The sequence below is a fragment of the Hordeum vulgare genome, chromosome 4H, assembly GCF_904849725.1.
Source record: "Hordeum vulgare subsp. vulgare chromosome 4H, MorexV3_pseudomolecules_assembly, whole genome shotgun sequence".
Taxonomy (NCBI): Eukaryota; Viridiplantae; Streptophyta; class Magnoliopsida; order Poales; family Poaceae; genus Hordeum; species Hordeum vulgare.
Window position 1 is genome coordinate 532,470,016 of NC_058521.1, and position 8,948 is coordinate 532,478,963.

The following is an 8,948-nucleotide window of genomic DNA, read 5'->3' on the forward strand; positions in this document are numbered from 1 at the left end:
TGCGTGCTGGTGGTTTGGTTAACTCTCTCGTCTGCTCCTCCACACGCTCGTCGACACGTGCCACCCGTCCTCTTCCGCCTCGATGGATCGATAGCTACAGTACCAATCTTCCAGCTCGGCTGCGTGAGCTCGTCCCACCTTTACTGCGACGCTTCCGTCCCTCGCCTCCCCATGGCTTGGATCCGTCGCTAGTAGCCTACTGTTGCGTCGTCAGCGAGGGGGCACAGCTCGTGCGTCGGTACGAACTAATCTCACCTCAAGTCAGGGACTCATCAGTAATTTCACGCGCCCGCTGCCCCACCACCACCACCCTAGAGCTACAGTGCCCGAGCGGCCGAGCCCGAGGGAAGGGAGCACACGCAAACGGGTGGCCGAGCTAATTTAGGCGCACCGAGCAAGCATATGATCAGACATCGCTCTGCTGGCTGCGTAAAGTAAAAGGAGACCTAGAGAGTAGAGAGAGAGAAAGAAAGAGGGGAGGAGGAGGAAGAAGGAAGATGGGTCGTGGGAAGGTGGAGATGAGGCGGATCGAGAACAAGATAAGCCGGCAGGTGACCTTCGCCAAGCGCCGGAACGGGCTGCTCAAGAAGGCCTACGAGCTCTCGCTGCTCTGCGACGCCGAGGTCGCCCTCATCATCTTCTCCGGCCGCGGCCGCCTCTTCGAGTTCTCAAGCTCCTCATGGTACATAACTAAACAAACACTCGCTGTTTCTCGCCAGAGTGTCAGACTGCAAGCATAGATCGATCAACAGCAACAACGCTAATAGGAGCTAGAAGTAAACCCATCCCGGTTTGGGCCGATTAATGGAACCGATGCAGTTTCAATCCTTGAATCTAATTTCCTCTTTGGGTTCGCGGCTTCGCGCGTATAGTGGTGGCGCTGCCGCAGCTTTCCTTCATGAGGAAATCGTTTTGGCTTGGGCGGCCTGTTTTGTAGATCTTTGTTTCTTTTGTTAATATTAGCTTTCTTCGACCCTATCTGTTCATCTTTTCCGTCGTTTCGGTCTCACCTGATCGCCCGGATCACCGAGATCTAGCGAAACAAACCTCTATTTCTTGGCTCCAATAAACCTCCTTTTTTCTTCTTATTTGCTGGAAAAAAATATTGATGGAGATAAGCTAACTGCATCGATCGATAGATTGACAACAGATTGTTTGCTTGTCAGTAAAGGAATGAAGTGCACGATTTAGCATCAACTAGCTAGGACTAGGAGAAGAAAACGCTTGTTCCTGGATCTCTTGCTATAATGGGCAAGAACAGTAAAACGATACATCCACCTGCTTCCATCCTTACATCGAGCTTCTGCTCTGTTGGCCCTTGCCTTTCCCATTTATTCTTTACCAGATCCGTTGTGCATTCGTGCACTTTGTCCACTAATCAGCAATCCGGTACATACCCATGTAATTAGCACGTACTGCTAGAAGCCTGTTTTGATCATTAACACATACTGGTAGTGGTAAGTACTCCTTGCATACTCCGTTTGGTGCCTTGTTCGTTTAGGATGTGTGCGTTGAGAAATTATAAGACATGGGCGATACATAGTACATACTACTCCATTTGTTACTGTTCCATTGAAGGTATAGCAGCTGTCCAATCAAAAACCCCACCCATCATCATTGAGCCCCGTGTAGAACTACTCGGTTCTGTGTGCTCTGACTGCCCAACCGTACGTACGTCAGATGCCAAGTGATCTCTTCGATCGAACTTCACGTCAAGTCAAAAACAGCAGCCCAGCTTTGCATGCAATATACTGATTGGGGTAGGTAGTGGTCTTATCCATGTGAAGAACTTACAGATTCACTGATAATATACATCGTGTTTTGAGTTATACGCCTGCATGCGAGACATTTTTTTTTTTTATTGATTGCAAGTTTTTGTTGGTAGCTTTCCAAGCTAGCTTCTTGGTGCAAGACAATATGTTCTGGGTTGGTTTTCATTCGTATTTCAAGTAAACTGTGGGTAGATATAGCCATATATGTTGTGCCACGTTCAGTTAGCCTGGGGAAATAAGGATCCATCGATAGGATATTTGAATGAGTCATTTTATCTTTTTCGAGCTTAGTTGCCCCGAACTTCCATTTCTTCTTCTTTTTTTATTTTATTTAAGCTACTGTGGATGTTTAATACTCAGAACTTAATAATATATGGCTGTGCCTGTGTGCATTGTTATCTGATACATAGAGGCCAGGGCTAAACCCTCTTTTTCAATAATGAATAAAAGAAAATCATGTCAATGGCCAGTGGGGATCCATATTAATTACAATAAGGATTAAATCTGCTTCAACTAACCATTTGTAGCAAATAGATGATCCACGGTGGAATTTCTCTATTCCTAAAAAACTTTTGTTGGTCATCCTTTTTTAAGAGTGATTACACAACTTCCATGTAAGACTAAAGTGGTCATATTTGAAGGTTTATGTTGCATTTCCTTCTAAAATTTACACAACTTCGACTCTGCTTCAACTTGCCATTTGTAGCAAATATATGACCCCCGATAGAGTTTACTCTATTATTTGACGACTTTGGTTGGCCTTCAAAAGTTTTTTTGGAGTGATTTATAACTTACATGCAAGACTATAGAGTGTACAGAGATCTGAAGTTTTATTTTCTATTTCATTCTAAGAAAATCAAACATATTTTCCTCCTCTAATGACACCACGGAGAATGGTGAAATTTATTGTTTGCTTGTGTTTAGGAAGTGGCGGAGCCATGAATCATTAAGAAAGTACTCCCTCCGTCACATTTTAAAAGGAACGGTGAAATTTACGTGCATTTCCACAATAGACAAAGTTTAAGGCGCATTGCATTTACTCATAAGGCTGGTTGTAATGGAGAGTATCATATACTAGTATCATGCATATGATACTAGTGTATGATACTACATCCGTAGTGCATAGTATCATAAGTTAGTATCATAGGATGGCTTATTTATTACCATGCATGACACATAACAACACATCATTTAATATGATACGGTATCATAATATGATACTCAATCATCTATTTCTTCATTTAATTTCATGTCACCTCATCAAAATTGCCTAGTTGGCATGCATGATACTACTTATGATACCACCATTACGGAAAGCCTAACAGCTAATTAGTATTCTGTTGTACTACTTTTATGTGCATGTGTAGTGTGAATGCTACTTTTCAGCCAATCTCACAACCAATCAATAACCACATAGGTTTCAGACAATATCCAAGCACGTCTTCTAAACCGTGACGTAGGGCGTAGTAACGTAATATCATGTGTAATCTAAACATTAAAAACACACAAATATCATTTTCAGAATATATGTTGGCAAAGACCCAACATAGTACTGTCTGTTCCTCAAAAGAAGGACATATAAGTACAGGCTCAAGTCAAACGGTACAAAACTTGATCCAAGTTTCTAGCAAAAAAATCAACAACTGTAATACCGAATCACCATCGTTAAATCAATGGTAAAATAAACTTTTGTAGTATTGTAATTGTTGATAGTTCTTCCTACAAACTTGGCCAAACTTTGCACCGTTTAACTTGAGCCAAAAGATATATGCCTTCTTTCACGAAAGGAGGGAGTGCATATTATTTATCGATGAAGTCCTTTGCAGATAGATTTCGGGTGTAGCATATACTGCTGCTAGATAAAGGTCTTTGCCAAAAGATTAAACACCAATAAAGCGATCCCTTTCAGTCGATCACATGAGGCAGCGGCCATGAGGACGGCCCTTCCATTATTTCCGAAACAACTACAATCTCGTGACCCCAAGACCTTGCTGCGCGTGCATACCATGTTAGGTGACGAGATACGTCATCGTGCATGGTACTGTTCCATTAAGCTCTCTTCATCGAGCCCCGTGTAGAACTAGTCGACTGCCCACTTTGACTGCCGAACCGTCATTTATGCTCCCGCTCCATCTTGCAGAGTCGGGTATCCAGTGAAATGCCCCATCACAGATCTTGTCAAGTCCAGTCAAGCAGCTCAGCATCGGATGCAACATTACATGGACTCATGCATGTAGTATGTGCATGAGTAAACATTAGAGTCGATGCACATTGTGACGAAATATAAATACTTCGCCATTTGATTTGATCAAAATTGTTGTTGGCCCTCCTTACTTCAAGGTGCAGATTTTTGGAACTTGGGTCTATGTGCACCCAATATGAATTGAATTTAAAAAAGTTAAAAATCAAATATTTCTGAAAAAAAAATGGCAACAAATTAAACATGGTCTATAGTGTTATACTCATGTATAGTTTCATGAGAAAATGACTTCCATGGATTTCTCATCCATTTTGTTTTTTCTTTGCCCAGAATACCACAGAAGTCATAATTCCATCGCAAAACTTCGCACATGAATATAAAACGCATAGGAGGAACAATGCTCAAATTAACACTAGGTACAAGTGAGGCTCGAACCTCAGCACTTGAGGCTAGCACACCAACCTATGATGCTAGCCCGTAAGACTCCATGCCTTTCTCACTACGAAAAAGTTTGAGACATGTGAGCACAAAAGGTAATATAAAGTTTAGGTAGGAAAAAAAGAGAGGACGTTACAAGCTTAGGAGCTTCAATATAGATGGGAAGAATTTTCTTACAATAATGGGAGCTTTTCCTTGAGATTCCTTTTGAGATCACAAATTTGAAGAGGTTTTAAATTTGCATTAGTTAGCATATTCATGGCATGTGCATGAAATAAAAAGAATCTAGTTCCTATACAAACTAAAGCTGCACAAAATCATAAGTTTATTACAAAAAGAGATGCTAAGTCCAAGAAATACAAAAAAAATATCTCTATAGAAACGGCAAATTTAGAAGAAGAAAAAAGATATGATTAGCAGGGGAGTCACTACAAGACCTAGATCTGAACCTTTCACGAGTGGTAGATTTAGTAGAAGGTCTAATAGTGTAAGATAGAGACACTCTGCTTCCACGAAGACGCCTATATATACCATCCAAGATGTTGAAGAAGCATTAAGATATGGAAGGATACGTAAAGAGTTATTTTTCCTATATGCGTTCGGCCTAAATGCCTTTATGTTCTACTAGCAAAAGGGCCCATGCGTTGCAACGGGAGAAAAAAATATCACACGGCACACGCTCTTAATTTATAAAAAATATCTATAATTTGAGAATTTATAGTTACGATACAAATAAAGATGGTCTTATCCTACAAAAATCCAGTTCAAAATTTCACAGGTCTTCTATTTTAACACGGCTTGCATGTAGATTTAATACGTACAAAGAATCAGTCAAGTGACCTCCAGTTTCATCTCTAATCCTGATTTTGTTGACGTGTTCATCCCCAACCCGGATGAGTACCGGTATGAAAGAAAGACGAATAATGACTTATTTATTAAGATTGCACCCTAGATAGTATTTTTATTAAACGTTTAACAGATAAAATAATATTATATTTAAATTCTACATATTTTTCTAATCAAATTTCATGTATAATATGTTAAATTTGGAGTTACGGTTTAAAAGATATGAGTATTTAAAAAAATATTTAATATATACTACGAGTTTAATGTCATAAACAGTAAGGGCTTTTTTATAAAATCACCTTGGTGGATTTTCCGACGGAAGCGATAGCCTCTTTATTATTAGATAAAGATATAATTTTTGCTTGTCCAGAAATATAAACTGATCAACTAGAATTCTTTATGTCAACAGCATGTACAAAACTCTTGAGAGATACCGCACCTGCAACTCCAACTCACAGGAAGCAACACCTCAGGTAGAAAATGAGGTAAGCCTTATCAGTTCGTAACAATATCTTGATATATACTCCATCCACAAAGAAATATAAGATCGTTTAGATTAGTACTTTAGTTATCTAAACAATATCTTGATATATACTCCATCCACAAAGAAATATAAGATCGTTTAGATTAGTACTTTAGTTATCTAAACGCTCTAATATTTCTTTGCTGAGGGAGTAGAATACATCTATACCTGAGATATTTATAATTAAGTTGACACGCGATTATATCTTCCATGCCACCTCCATAGGTTTTTTTTTCATTTTCTTGACAAACAAATATGTTCATGTGTGTGCAAATTTTCAAGAAGAAATATTGGTACTCCGATAAAGGAAAACCAAATCAGGGTTATGAAAAGGCTATTGTAGAGCTTTTGGAACACTCTTTTTTCAGAGATATCACTGCCGCACGATTCTTTTCACATGTTGTTAGAAGGCACTACATGTCTGATTTCTATTTTGAATATCCGTGTTTAACTTCGATGACATTCATCTGGTATGGTATTTAATTACTTTAAATTCACATTGTAGTTTTTTTTATTTACATGACGAAGAAATACCTAGAGCAATACTGTAAAGTTTTAGATTACTATTAAGGCATTACATATATTGCCAAATTTTATTTCTTTTACATACTTCAAGAAAATAAAAATGTTGGTTGCACTAAATCTTGGTAATCTTGAAACTTTGGCAAGAATAAAATCGGTTTCTTTATGGCTCTGAACCATATGATGTCCGACGATGCAAGTTTAAGTATACCTTCGTAATTTAAAAGCATTCGCATGAGACCTTTTAACTTCACCCATGTGTGTGATCGAGAATTTACCTGCCTTATCATATGTATTCCTGTGCGTGCGTACGTGCAAATGATCATATTCTATGAATTAACTGAGACTAGCTCTAAGGTGACTGACCTACCATGCAGATCAGTAATTCTTCTCGGAACTATCTTGTTTGTTTGGCCAACATGGTCTCTACTTTTTCTGATCTTTTGAGCTCCCTTTTCCCATAAGTATTATATCGGTCGAACTAACATGTAATATTTCATACTTTTCTTGTTGAAACTAGATTAATTACCAGGAATATTTAAAGCTGAAGACAAGAGTTGAATTTCTTCAAAGTTCACAAAGGTAGTCTTCAAAGATGGGGGTGTGAATAGTCATTTTCCTGGTTGCAGCGTTGCTCATACTGGTTCTCGTTATCGTACATAGAAATATTCTCGGTGAGGATCTGGGCCCACTTAGCATGAAGGAGCTTGACCAGATAGAGAACCAAATAGATGCATCCCTCCAGCATATCAGGTCAAAAAAGGTAAAGAACTTCGACATCTCATGTCATGGAAGCTAACGTTCCAAGTTCAGATGTTTTTCATCGAATGCTTCAGTTTAAGCAAAACATAATTGGAAAATGTAAGGAAACTCTCCTCCCGTGAGAAGACCCTTCTAGCTTACTGGCAATTGGGATATGGTCCCGCTCAAGCCATATGGGTTAGAGTTTCCTCAACTAGCTAACGACGGAAAACTAAGCGGAGGTAGCAACACCGGAAGTGGTGACAAGCTACAATAGTTGAATATATCAAGTTTAAATTCTCTTAATGAAACGTTTCCTGGTAGAAAGCATTTAATTGATGCTATTTTCTATTTCCATTGTTGTCTAGATCTACTGTATGGGATATTAATACATTATTCAATATTTCAAGTATATATGTGATATGGGTCTTGTTTGGTCGTGCATGACATAATCGTATGATTTGCAGAATCAAGTATTACTCGATCAGCTATTTGAACTGAAAAGTAAGGTAAGAACGAACTTAGGATTATCTTTATGCTTAATTTTGCATCACTTTCTGGTCCATTTTTTTGCATCCTTCTTCGGTTGATATTGTTTCTTTAATAGCTGCCTAAATTTTTGTTATGCAGGAGCAAGAATTGCAGGATGAAAACAAAGACTTGAGGAAGAAGGTAATATAATTGATCTTACAAGTTACAACATCTGACTTAACAACACCAATTTCCTTGCCTATGGTTGCTAAAAAAATTAAACAACCCAACATAAAAGTAAATTTATTTTAAGGGGATTTCTTTTACAAAAATGGGGCTAATAGGAATGTGATGACTGATTTGTTGTATACGTGACAGCTGCAAGACACCACCACCACCAGCTGCGGAGAGAATGCGGTCCATATGTCCTGGCAAGACGGTGGGCAGAGTAGCTCCAGAAGGCATGCCACTGAGCCTTACCCGGGAGTACTCCAACACCCGGAGCATGATACCTCCATGCAAATTGGGTATGTTTTTCTACATGTCAATCAGTGAAAAGCCGATAAATCTCTCCTAGGCACAAACGTTGCAGCATAATTAACCACATTAGTTACCAACGACCTATTTGTCAAATAAAATAAGTAAATTAATCATACACATTGGTTCAAAGTTTAATTGAATTATATGCCCCCCCTGTGAAGGTATCCTCAGGCCTACATGGACCAGCTGAACAACAGAGATCACATGGCTTCACAGCGCCCTGGTGGACATCCTGGATCGTCTGCAGGTTGGATATGATTAACTGATGTGGAGCTGCGTCCCGTCACCGTGTACTGTAGCTATTGTATTTGGACTTGAGTGACAATTGCTATGTTCTTTTGTGTGTGTACCGGAGTTGTGGTGGTGAGCACCACATGTATCTACTGAAATTACGTGTATGCTAAGCTGCGTTGTACGCTGACGAGGCCAAAAGTTGGACAGTGTGTGAGGTGTGCTGATGGCGCTATTGTTCTTTTTTCTTGGATGAACATGCATTATGAAACACTGAACACCGACGGCGAGAGCAACGGATATCGCGGCGGCACAAGAGCGGGAGAGCATCGTGCACCCGGGCATGGTGTGTACCCTATATTCTGAAGACCATGTTTATCTTGGTATTCATATTAATATGGCTACATGCATCCCTAGTGGGTGCAGAGGTCGAGAAATGAAATTCTTTCCATTTCTAGGGTTTTGACCCCATAGATATCGCATCTGGCCCTCGCGCCGCTCCCTCTCCGGGGGGACACGGGCGGCGGCTCCAGGCCCACAATCTCTCCCCTCCCGCCTCCTTCTCCCCCTCGCCATCGCCGGTGACCTCCGGCATGCAAAGCCTGCGCGGAGCCGCTGGCGGCGGGGCACTCTCTGGCTGCCGCTCGCTCGTGGGATGGGGATA

General features: G+C 40.2%; 1 protein-coding gene across 5 annotated transcripts; it reads left to right on the top strand.

Moving 5' to 3' along the window:
- Positions 1–349: 349 nt before the first annotated feature.
- On the top strand, positions 350–8,562 carry LOC123449310 (MADS-box transcription factor 1-like). 5 transcript variants are annotated; one of them, XM_045126479.1, is made up of 9 exons: positions 350–682; positions 5,666–5,741; positions 6,679–6,723; positions 6,822–6,883; positions 6,965–7,064; positions 7,510–7,551; positions 7,673–7,714; positions 7,892–8,040; positions 8,225–8,562. In XM_045126479.1, the coding sequence occupies exons 1-9, from the start codon at positions 498–500 to the stop codon at positions 8,241–8,243; spliced, it is 720 nt and encodes a 239-aa protein (XP_044982414.1). In that variant the 5' UTR covers positions 350–497; the 3' UTR covers positions 8,244–8,562. The 5 variants fall into 5 exon arrangements, with proteins under 5 accessions (XP_044982414.1, XP_044982416.1, XP_044982411.1 ...); XM_045126476.1 differs by having other exon boundaries at positions 359–682; positions 8,215–8,562; XM_045126481.1 differs by lacking the exon at positions 6,679–6,723 and having other exon boundaries at positions 354–682.
- The last annotated feature ends 386 nt before the right edge of the window (positions 8,563–8,948 follow it).

What these genes read in the sequence shown, in the direction of transcription:
- LOC123449310 (XM_045126476.1), top strand. Translation starts at nt 498, where the DNA reads ATGGGTCGTGGGAAGGTGGAGATGAGGCGGATCGAGAACAAGATAAGC. An exon ending in AGCATATCAGGTCAAAAAAG is followed by an intron (nt 7,065 to 7,509) that starts GTAAAGAACTTC and finishes TATGATTTGCAG; the next exon opens with AATCAAGTATTACTCGATCA. An exon ending in TATTTGAACTGAAAAGTAAG is followed by an intron (nt 7,552 to 7,672) that starts GTAAGAACGAAC and finishes TTTGTTATGCAG; the next exon opens with GAGCAAGAATTGCAGGATGA.